Source organism: Nerophis ophidion, linkage group LG03, assembly GCF_033978795.1.
Source record: "Nerophis ophidion isolate RoL-2023_Sa linkage group LG03, RoL_Noph_v1.0, whole genome shotgun sequence".
NCBI lineage: Eukaryota > Metazoa > Chordata > Actinopteri > Syngnathiformes > Syngnathidae > Nerophis > Nerophis ophidion.
In genome coordinates, this window is record NC_084613.1 from 57,177,950 (window position 1) to 57,190,246 (window position 12,297).

Sequence of the window (12,297 nt, forward strand, 5' to 3'; positions counted from 1 at the left end):
TTAAATAAATGCACTACATATGCTTCAAATGAGCAAAATATGCAAATATCAAATGTTACTATAAATATGCCTGTCACTACATTACATATATACATCATGTACATAAACCTTAATGGAGGTGTTTGGATGTTGTTTTAAGGATGTTATAGGCAGAATAGAGCGACTCCCAAAGCTCCATTGTAAGCTTACATTTGATTGCATTTATTTAATATTTAGAATGCATAAAAAAGAAAAACGTGTTCTTGTCTTACATAATAAGTGTGAATGATAGGCAAAATTCCCCAAAAAAGTGCAGTTCCCTGTGACAGTCTCCTGGCTGTCCTATTGATGTATCATGGGACAAATGTGAAGATATTAGGGGGGAAAAAAGAAAAGTGTGAAAAAAATTTGCAGTGTCCTAATGAACATTTTATTGCTGACACTAGTGAGCACTTCTTATCAGTTATTTTATCAGTGGTTTTCCAAACTTAGCCCACCCACATGTTGAAATGATCGACTGTATGTGTGATGGATGGGAAGGAAGAGAGGTGTAAGGCCTGTCAAGTAGTTTCCCCTCCACTTTTTATTCTCCTAAGGAGGATTTAGTGGTAAAACGAGCCTATTGTGATTTCAGTTGGAGAAAAGTAGGGGAGCAGGACACCGACTTTAGGTGGAAAACAAAAGAACCTGTGTTCACCGGGCCAGACTTTAAACAGGCACAACTTTGTGTGTGTGTGTGTGTGTGTGTGTGTGTGTGTGTGTGTGTGTGTGTGTGTGTGTGTGTGTGTGTGTGTGTGTGTGTGTGTGTGTGTGTGTGTGTGTGTGTGTGTGTGTGTGTGTGTGTGTGTGTGTGTGTGCGTGCGTGCGTGCGTGCGTGCGTGCGTGCGTGCGTGCGTGCGTGCGTGCGTGCGTGCGTGCGTGCGTGCGTGCGTGCGTGCGTGCGTGCGTGCGTGCGTGCGTGCGTGCGTGCGTGCGTGCGTGCGTGCGTGCGTGCGTGCGTGCGTGCGTGCGTGCGTGCGTGCGTCTGACGTAAATTTTGTCAAAGCTACTCTATGCTTCGCTTCTTTCCAGTGGAAAAAAATACATCAACTCAATGTTTCGGTCCCAGAGCAAAAATAAACTTGAACAGTTTTAGTATGATTTGACGGATTGGCTTACTGTCGATCTGGAATGTTGTTATTGCCATAGCAACCCCAGTTGGTCCACTTTAGTAATCTATAGCCTAGAGAGCTTTTCATGTTGCGTTACTACAAGCATTGGCACTATCATTATTTTTTTAGAGAATGGGTATGAATTATCAACAGGTGAACAGTCAAAACCTTTGTTTGGCCTGCCAAACATCACCCAAAAAAACTCATACCATTTTAGAGAAAGCTGCTCATTAATGGAGGAGATTATGGCTGCAGGCATTGATTATTTTAGTAATTGTGTGATCTATCAATTAGTTTTTTTGATTATCAAGTGATTGGACATAACACACTTTATAGCCTCAACGCATATCTTAAATAGTTGAAAAAAAAAAAAACGTGTTTCTGCCCACCATAAGTTTCATTCTTTTTTTTAATAAATGCACATCATAAGAAATTAAAATTGCACTTGTAACATTGATTTTAATTTTTAAGAAAACTTACTACGTTGCTACACAGATCACAGCACCCACACACCACCGCTCTCATGCACGCTCTATTGCAGCAGCCTTGCAGAAACTATGTCTGTGTATTTAAAGCTCCGGGCACTCCATGCGGTGCAAATTTTATGTATTTGTATTTGTTACATTAATATGATTTTTCAAAGCAACAAATAATAGATTGAAGCTTTTTTCACTTTAATCGACTATTCACTGCAACCCTAAAATAAATACACTAGGAGTGGCCGGATAGCTCAATAGGTAATGATGCATATTTCTGTCTGAAAAAGGGTACATTGGTTTTAATCTAAGTCAGGGTTGATTGTAACATTAACAATTACTATTGTTTTTATTAAAATATTGTATTTGTATTAGGTTTAGAATTGTTTGTATTTATACTGGCCCTCATTGCCAGGAAAACATTCAGGCTGTTTTACAAATGCAACTGAGGACCCCTTGTTTAGAGAATCAAAATTAGGCATTTTAGGATTTTTTTATGGACACGTGCATTTTGTCATTCACAGCAAGTCCTGGAACTTTACTCCTGTACATAGCAGGGCAGCTACTTATTTAGCTTCTGCAATGTTTTTGTCATTTAATAGCTACCACTATCAGTTTGTAATCAAGTCACTAAAAAGTAAATGGTAAACAGTAGTGATGGGCAGATGATGCCTAGGTGATTGTGTGGCACACTCACTGACTGTATTAACACTTTACTGAAACTGTGTTGGTGTTTCATAACAACACCAACTGCTGGATTAAAAAAAGTCACTACATTTGACCTGCAAATTAAATTAATAGCAAACATGGAAATAAAATCTGCAACTTTGGTCAAAAGCCAAATACTAAACGGTAAAAGAAGAACATTTACCTTATTTGACACTATAAAATAAAAATAATCAATCGCTCAAAATGTATTTTTTTAGCTCCTCATCAAAATTGCCCTGAAAGAGCTTCACAAACCACGACATCCTCTCATCTGAACCCACATCCGGGTAAGAAAAAACTTAACCCAATGGGAAAAATGAGAAATCTCGGCTGACCGGTGCGGTGCAATGAATGCCGAGTGGGTAGGGTTAATAACGTGAGAGTCCAGTCCATAGGGAGGCCAGCAGGGGTATCCTCTTGTATGTAGACAAGTCGGCAGTGCAGACACGTCACCAACTGATGCATAGAGGAATTTGAACAGCTAGCGATTCCGTAGAGACTGATCCGTGGCCACCTTATTACCTCCTCACGCAGGAATGGGGGGCAGAGCAGATCAACTGTTCTAAAAAGGGGTCTGTTTGAAGGCTAGTGTATAGAAATAAGTTTTAAGATGTGACTTAAATGCTTCTACTGAGGTAGCATCTCTAACTGTCACCAGTAGGGCATTCCAGAGTAAAGGAACCCAAATAGAAAATACTGTAGACCCCACAGACTGTTTCAAAGCTTTGGGAATCACTAATAAGCCGAAGTTCTTAGAACGCAGATTTCTCTCCAGGACAAGTGGTACAATACAATCAGCAAGATAGGAGGGAGCTAGACCGTTAAGTATTTTATACGTATGTAATAAAATCTTAAAGTCCCAACTAAAGTGCACAAGAAGCCAGTGCAGGTGAGAAAGTATAGGCGTAGTATGATCAAACTTTCTTGTCCTTGTCAAAAGTTTAGCAGCTGCATTTTGTACCGACTGTAATCGTTTGATGCTAAAAATGGAGAAACACGATATAAATACATTAGAGTGATAGAGATGAGATGTAACAATTACATAAAAAATTATCTTAGGGTCGCTGGTGGACAAAATGGGACAGATTTTAACGATAGAGATGAAAGAAGGCCTTTTCAGTAACACTCTTAATGTGCAGCTCAAATGACGAAGTCGGGTAAAAAAAATAATGCCAAGGTTTTTCACCGAGCCTATTCGTACAATTGTTTTATTGTCAAATTTTAAGGCGGTATTCTTAAATAAATGCAGAAATCTACCAGGACGATATACAAAATTTCCCTTTTCTTAGCATTAAGACGGAAAAAGTTGCTGCACATCCATTGTTTAATTTCATTTAGACACGCCTCCAGGTGACTACAATCTGGCGGGTTGGTCAGCTTTAGGGGCATCTAAAGTTAGGTGTCATCAGCATAACAGTGAAAGTTAAAACTGTATTTGTGTATGATATCGCCTAGTGGCAGCATGTAGATGCTGAAGAGTGCAGGGCTAAGAACGGAACACTGTGGAATTCCGCACATTACCTTAACATACTCCGAGGTCACATTGTTATGGGAGACACACTGCATCCTGTCAGTAATATAGAAGTTACACTAAGAAAAAGCTAATTCTATTATACCGATACGGTTTTGATACGGTCGAATGTTATGATCGACGGTATCAAAGGCAGCGCTAAGATTAAAGGCCGACTGAAACCCACTACTACCGACCTCGCAGTCTGATAGTTTATATATCAATGATAAAATCTTAACATTGCAACATGCCAATACGGCCTTTTTAGTTTACTAAATTGCAATTTTAAATTTCGCGCGAAGTATCCTGTTGAAAACGTCGGTATGATGACGCGTGCGCGTGACGTCTCGGATTGTAACGGACATTTTTTTCCAGCCCGATCCAAGCTATAAGTAGTATGCTTTAATCGCATAATTACCCAGTATTCTGGACTTCTGTGTTTCTGAATCTTTTGCAATTTGTTCAATTAATAATGGAGAAGTCAAAGAAGAAATATGTAGGTGGGAAGCGGTGTGCTGCAGCTGCCTTTAGCAACACAAACACAGCCGGTGTTTCCTTGTTTACATTCCCGAAGGTGAAGCTTAACTATGGAACAGAGCGGTCAAGCGAACATGGTTCCCGACCACATGTCAACCGGTGAGAAAATTGTGGTAATAAGTCGGCTCTTACCGTAGACATGAGCGGAGCTTGCGTCCTCCTGCAGCTGCGGACTCTCTTACCTCCTCCCACCGGAGACACTGGCGGTCACCACACCCGTGGCCACACCCCTCCAACTTTCAGGTACCATATAATCTCACTAAAACACTAGTAACACAATAAGCAGATAAGGGATTTTCCAGAATTATCCTAGTAAATCGCTCCCACTGCCCTCGCCTTTTTTTACTTCTAGTCCTTCACTCTCACTATCCTCATCCACGAATCTTTTATCCTCGCTCAAATTAATGGGGAAATCGTCGCTTTCTCGGTCCGAATCGCTCTTGTTGCTGGTGGCTATGATTATAAACAATGTGAGGATGTCAGGAGCCCTACAACCCGTGACGTCACGCGCACATCGTCTGCTACTTCCGGTACAGGCAAGCCTTTTTTATTAGCGACCAAAAGTTGAGAACTTTATCGTCGATGTTCTCTACTGAATCCTTTCAGCAAAAATATGTCAATATTGCGAAATGATCAAGTATGACACATACAATGGACCTGCTATCCCCGTTTAAATAAGAAAATCTAATTTCAGTAGGCCTTTAAGTAGCAGCAACATGGATGATTCATCGGAGTCCTTAGTTAGCAATTGGTAATTCGTCACTTTTGAGAGGGCTGTCTCCGTAGAGAGATTTGCCTGAAAAGAAACAAAAAGGGTTCACAGCGATTGTTAGATGGTAAGTGTTCATTTAGCTGCTGTGCGACAATTATTTTGAGAATTTTAGAAATAAAGAGGAAGTGCGACACCGGCCGGTAGTTTACCATTGGGTGAGAATCGAGGTTAGGTTTATGAGCAGCAAATGAATAACCGCTGTTTTGAATGCTAGGAGAACAGTACCAGAGGAATGAGATAGGTTAATAATATTTAACATTGATGGTCCTAAGGTTAATAATATTTAACATTCATGGTCCTAAAATTACAAACAGCTCATTGATAAGTTTCCTAGGAAGTGGGTCAAGTAAACATGTTGTCTGTTTTCTCCCATTTACAAGTCGCAGGAGTTCCTTTTATTTTATTTCTTCAAAATGAGCAAGATTATTTTGGAAAGCATTTGCTGTAGTACATACATTCGTATCTGCGTTTATAAAACCCAGATCAAAATGATCCCACATATTGCAACATTTCCTTTTTTTTTAGTTTCATCACACCATTAGATCGTTGGTGGCAAATCGATGTCAAACACCATGCTTCTCCCCCGACTTCCTTTAGTATGATCTGTTACTTCTGACCCAAAAGAAGCATTTACTGATTACCATGGTTTAGCTCTTCACAGTCAAATGACTCAATAGCTGTATCGGTCCCTTTTCCTTCTCTTAATACTGCGCCCCTTGGTGTGTCTTTCTGTTTCATTATGCATCAATGCTTCAGTATTGTTTGACCCATGACTAGTAAACAATAACAAATGACTTTAAAACTGTAGGGTGAGCCTATGAGTAAAAATGTCAAACAAATTATTACTTCCAGTGGCTTTAAATAGGTTTAGGAGACTGACGGAAGAGATAAGGCAGGGATTTTTAAAGCTTCACATACGTGTGTGGGTGTGTGCGTGTTAGAGATACACACAGAGCCTCACAAACCAGCATTAGACATTACCACATACATTACAAAGGATTACACTTGTCTCGGGTCATAAGGGTCAGTGGGACGGAGGTTTCTAGAGGACAGAAGGGATTTTCCCTCTCATCAAGAGGGTTGTTTTGTTTAGGCTTAACATGTGCACACTCCTCCCACTTACATGTTCACAGAGACATGGATGAAACTGAAACTATATTGTATGTTTGTCATCCATCCATTTGCTTTCTATTCAGCCGTGAAGCAGGCGTGATTACTACTGTCCACCTGCCAGTTTTATGTGCCATAATAATAAAATAATAATTATGAGTATCGGTGGTAATTAGCGGCGTACAAATGTCAGGCTCACGGTGTTAGTTGTAACATCATCAATAATTCATCTGTTGAAGTGCTTGAATGCTTTTATCATGCAAACACATCAATTAATATAAATTATACATTCCGTGTTTAAGTGTCAGTTTAAGCGCCGGAATGTTCTCTTAGACGCTTACTTGCGTTTATGAAGTATCACAGAATTGCATGTTTGTGTTGTTAGTCTTGTCTTTGTTTTGTTAGCGTACTCTTGCATGTTATTTGAATCATTAACGCACAAAGTGAGGCCGGGCTAGCGACCATAGTAGTAGACAATACAACCATTACAGTGTGTGCAATCCTCTTAACATAATATTATATGCTCATGTAATCTATATCACCTTTAGCAATCATAGTATGTACTGTTGTGTATGATGTGATGGCTGACAATGGTATGCGTGAATTGTTTTGAGAATCTTTACTAGATTTGATTACAGCATGTTTAAATCAGATGATTTTAGGGTTATAATTTTACATATTAGGAAAGTAAATTACAGCATTTAGTTCTATAATTGATTAAATCGTGGGTTTGCGTGTGTGCGCACAAGTGTGCGTGGGTGCATGTCCTGATTGAAGACACACCCATGGCGACTAGAGGAAACAGATTTGACCAGAAACTTAATTAAAGGAGGCATATTGATGTTTTGGTTGCTATGGTGACCTGTCCATAATTACAGGCTTGATCTGCATTATTGCAAAATGTTGTCATATCACAACTGTAAGGCCACATGGAGTTCATGAGTTGTTTTTTTTTTGTAACATTTCTTTTTGTCATTGTTTATATTCTTGCATCCTATAAATGCGTACATAAAGAAAAAAAGAGAGAGCATAGGGCACCAACTTTTTATGCTGCCATTTTTTCCTTTTACTTCGTCAACAAACTGACACATCCTCTTCTGAAGAAAGGAAACCCTTGTGAAATGTTGCACAAACCCATAAGGAGGTTTGCAGTGAAAAATTAGGAAGGTGTGTATTCGGTAGACTGGTATATGTGCTGCATTTTGAAAATCACAGTAAAATGGCAGAGATGCTTGCAACTCCAATGTTGTTCGTGATTTAGAGCAGTTAGAGACAGCTCTTTTCTCAACACACTCCTAAATTGTGGCACTGTTAAGTGGTGGTACCACTGTAATCCAAAATGTCAGACAAAATCTCAGTGTTTGACTGTCACGTCTTACATTTTGCTGGTCTAAAGACGGAGGAATGACATGCTTGCTTTTCTTTGCAGTTTACCAAATCTCTAAAGCACTTTGGGGAGGAGGAGGGTAGGATGCAACCCGACGAGTTCTTTGGGATTTTCGACACATTCTTGGGGTCGTTCAGCGAAGCTCGTCAAGACCTAGAAAACATGCAGCGACGCAAAGACGAGGAGGAGAGGCGGGCACGCATGGAGGCCATGGTAAGACACTTTGCTGACAGTGTCCAAGGTGCCACCGTTTGTGTTACTAAACAATCGCCTTTCCGTCGCCAGCTAAAGGAGCAGCGGGAGCGGGAACGGCGGGCTAAGAAGAGCGGGGCCACGGAGGAGGTCGGTGGGGAATTTGACGACCTGGTGTCGGCTCTGCGTTCCGGTGAGGTTTTCGACAAAGACCTGAACAAATTCAAAAGGAACCGCAAGCGTTCTGTCAACCAGCTGGTGGAGGGCGGCGGGCGTGAACGGGCCGTCACAAAGGTCAACTACTAGGGGGACGAAAGACGCCTGCTGAGCTCAGCCCCGATGGTGTGACCATACGGCATGTGCCACTTGTCACCCTTGGACGTTATGTGATCACATGATCAGGACGCAGGGCAGGTGGGATACTGAGCACAGACCCCTGTGACTTTTGACCTCTGTGCTTCACACCATATGTCACTTCTTCCTGACAAAACCCCTCAAGTTTGTCACAGTCAGTCACTCTGCACCAACGAAAAGCAAGGATTGTAAGCTCCTCCACATCTGGAAAGCATCTGGAGAAAATCGACAAAAAAACTGCAACCTAGCTGACGGTCATGTGACCATTGGCGTTGTGCTGCCATCCAGCAGTGCCAAAACGTGTGCAAGTGTTCTGAAAGCAAACCAGCAAACTGCAAAGGTTGGAATTTTGTACACAAAATATTTCCTGTTGGTGCTCCACTCCTTCATCGCTACACATTCTGCGCTTTAAGTTTTGTGTTGTTTGCACTGCAGCTCTTATTGAATGCTCATACTGTGTGTGCCTGTGTGTGCGCCTCTGTGTGTGTGTTCTCTTTCTACACGCCAACAAACATGAAGGAAACGGCTTTCCATGTTTACAACGCTCGCTGCTCAGCTATCCAAACCTTTTTATTATGGCTAACCTACAGTGATTGTTACACTTGCCCTAAAGTTAGCCAGAAATCCAGTTTTTGGCACCATGACTGAGATCCTGACTACTTTATTCGCTTCAATGTCTATTGAGGCTCCTGTTGTGTACGTCAACACACATTTTCAAGATGGCCAAATGCTGCAAAAAACGTTGAAGACAAACGGTGACAAAGATATTTTAATACATTTCTACAAAAAACAAAAAATCTTAGTAAATGTGGCAAATGCTGCAATGTGAGTAGTGGGGTCTTTGCAAAATTGTTTGCATGTTAACACTAGAGGGCAGCACAGTGCAAATTAGAGATTAAAAAAGCAGTGGTTGTCAAACTTTTTTCAGCAAGTTACACTTGGCTTTCCAAGTACCACCACAATGACCAACATTAAAATACAGTAGCATAGCACGCCTAAGTATTCATTGACAACAATGCAGATGTTTTATTTAACAGGTATATTTATTTTTTGCCACTGTAAGATTACACACAGTTTGAACAGTAACACTGTGTTTGAATATTTAATTAAGTGTACCACAGTTCGAGAATCCCTGAACTGGTGCACACAATGCAAGATGTTGTCATCCTCGTATAGTAATACGTATTTTCTGCTCCCAGCAATCTTAAGAGCTGCAGGGCGGTGTATAAAATATTTAGATTTGCACAGGTTGTAATAACGTTAAAGTACTGCAACACTGCCTGCTACACCTCCCAAAGCACTTGATTGAACAAGCACTCGGTGTAAAATCCTCATTTACTTTAGACAAGAGTAGAGGAAGACACCAGTAGTAGACTTAAAACGTTGTTGTGTATGTTGTGATGTTTGTCTGTCGTCGTGACCACTTACTCACCTAGAAGTGCCTCCTGAAGTAGCATTCCTCTTTCCGTGTGGTGCTGCTAATGTATGTACAGTACTGGCTGGTATTTAAAAGTTTGGAAAGTAATAAAGCCAGCAAACTTTTAATCATTTTGGTGCCCTGAAGGGGAACTTGCGTCCCACAGCCGTCTCATCCATAGTTTTGTTACGAAGAAATATGGCAGCACAGTGAGGATCTTGGGATTCGATTAAGCTTCCTTAATGTTGAGAAATGTTCCTAAAAAAACACCACTTTAACCAGCAATGTCTGTATATTTCAGCTGGTCTTTTTTTCTCCTACCCTCTATCTCTCCAGTTAATCAGTTAGTATATCAAACTTTGGCAAAACCTTTACTCCAGAGCTTTAACCAATACTCTAGTACAAATTATTTACTGAGGGGTTTTGCAACATTGTCAGTATTATTATTATTATTATTATGTTTGTTTGTTCCATGTTTGGATGTTTATTATTAGGCCATTGACTGGCTGATTTTTGGAGTGTAAAGATGGAAATCAAATTAGTATCTTTTTCAATGCACTTTTAATATGGGACATTTCCATTTGCAAACAATGTTTTGAAGTATTAGACTTGTTTGAACTGAGAAGGGTGCAGCAAAACAGTGTCAAATGTAGAAAAAAAGAAGAAAAGGAGTAAGTGAGGTTTTGGAATCCGGCTGGGCCGCTGGAGAATAAAAGATTGAATGGAAGTAAGGAGACGGTGGAGGACACTGACTTTACATGTCTGTGTTGAATGATGGAATGTGTAGTTTTCTGTCCAAACGTGCACTTGGCATCAGCCTGCATGCCCAAAGAAGCGTGCACACTGTGTGATGTTATGACTTAACTTTGCTTGTGGTATTAAAAAAAAAAAAAAAAAAACATCACTTTGTACTGCCTGAGAAACATTACACATGTTTTTTTGGCTGTATCTGTATGAAGAGTCAGTATTTTTATGGTTGGCAAAAGAAAACTTACCTTTCACAAAAAGATGTACAGTTAGAAAAACAAGTATTTTGTACACCATTCTTGAGATCGAATTAAAACACAATTAAAACATTGAGGAATGTTGCATTTTCCTGTGAATTGTACCTCCTATTTATTTGCCTTATTTAGTTTGATATATTTTGTATGTAAACACAGCATTATGAAAAAATGATATGAATAATATGAATAATAAAGTATGGTCTGTTGTCACGGTGGATATAGTTTTGAGACCTGTTTAAGAATGACTTTTGTTGTTAATTTCTAAAAAATTATTTTTCTTTTGTATTTTCCTCACCCGGTGTCCTTTTTGTAGGATTACAATAAATTTGTGTCCCTTCCGGCGTAAATTAAAAAGTTAAATAAACTGCCCAAAAAATAATTAGAACACCTGAAAACCACAATGTAACTCCAAGTCAGTCACACTTCTGTGAAATCAAACTCCACTTAAGCAACACTGATTGGCAATCAATTTCACGTGCTGTTGTGCAAATGGAATGGACAGCCTGTAGTGTTTTTCCATTTTACTGTTGAGTGTGACTCTAAATCCAGACCGCTATGGGTTAATACATTAGATTTCCATTGATACCTTTTGTGTGATGTTTGTTGTCAGTGTTTAATAAGAATATTTCATTCATTCAGATGGAGGATATGTTATTATACTGTTCCCTTTATTTTTGAGCAGTTTATGTAGAATGCAAGCACTATATGATAGTGTATTCTTGATTAACAACACTTGCATATATTTTACACTTTGAAATTGCTTGCAACTGTGGTTTAAATGCATAGGCAGTTGTACTGTCTTACTATGTCCACTCGATGACTGTGTGACAGCAGGAGGAACTTACACGTTTATTTTACATAACAGAATTAAACGAGGCAGCATGGTGGGACAGGGGTTAGTGCTTGCTCCTCACAATACGAAGGTCCTGAGTTGTCCCGGGTTCAATCCCGGGCTCGGAATCTTTCTGTGTGGAGTTTGCTTGTTCTCCCCGTGACTGCGTGGTTTCCCTCCGGGTACTCCGGCTTCCTCCCACTTCCAAAGACATGTACCTGGGGATAGGTTGATTGGCAACACTAAATTGGCCCTAGTGTGTGAATGTGAGTGTGAATGTTGTCGGCCTATCTGTGTTGGCCCTGCGATGAGGTGGCGACTTGTCCAGGGTGTACACCGCCTTCCGCCCAAATGCAGCTGGGATAGACTCCGAATGGGACAAGCGGTAGGAAATGGATGGATGGATGGATGGAATTAAACACATCTTCGTTGACCAAAATGTTGAAATATAATATTTATTCTACACGTTTTTACAACTTTGGAAAACATTACTAAAGCTTCTTAGAGGGTACGATAACTTCTGGAAATGACTGTATTAGAATGACCTAAGGTATAGATGTGTGTCCAAATTAAAGAAAACAACAGGCTGTCTTCTTATAATGGATTTATCACAACCTTTGCAAGCTGGATAGTTTGCTGGGGTCTGGAACAAGATGGCTATCAGACATGCAGCCAATATTACATACATTACACAATAAAATTAAATACACAGAGGACATAAGCAAAGGAAATAAAAATGTGTACTAATGAGGCATAATGATATATATGTACATACAGCAAGCCTAAATATCATGTTAGCATCTATTAGCTTACAGGCATACAGTGACCAAATATGCCTGATTAGCACCCCAACAAGTCAATTACGTCA

General features: G+C 40.1%; 1 protein-coding gene across 5 annotated transcripts in view; it reads left to right on the plus strand.

The window, feature by feature from the left end:
* daam2 (dishevelled associated activator of morphogenesis 2) overlaps positions 1-10,673 on the plus strand; it is a 179,371-nt gene extending 168,698 nt beyond the window's left edge. For all 5 annotated transcript variants that reach the window (XM_061895681.1, XM_061895685.1, XM_061895684.1 and 2 more), the window contains 2 exons: positions 7,673-7,843; positions 7,916-10,673. In XM_061895681.1, coding sequence (XP_061751665.1) covers positions 7,673-7,843; positions 7,916-8,128 — 384 coding nt within the window. In that variant the 3' untranslated portion in view covers positions 8,129-10,673. The remainder of the gene's footprint in view (positions 1-7,672; positions 7,844-7,915) is intronic.
* The last annotated feature ends 1,624 nt before the right edge of the window (positions 10,674-12,297 follow it).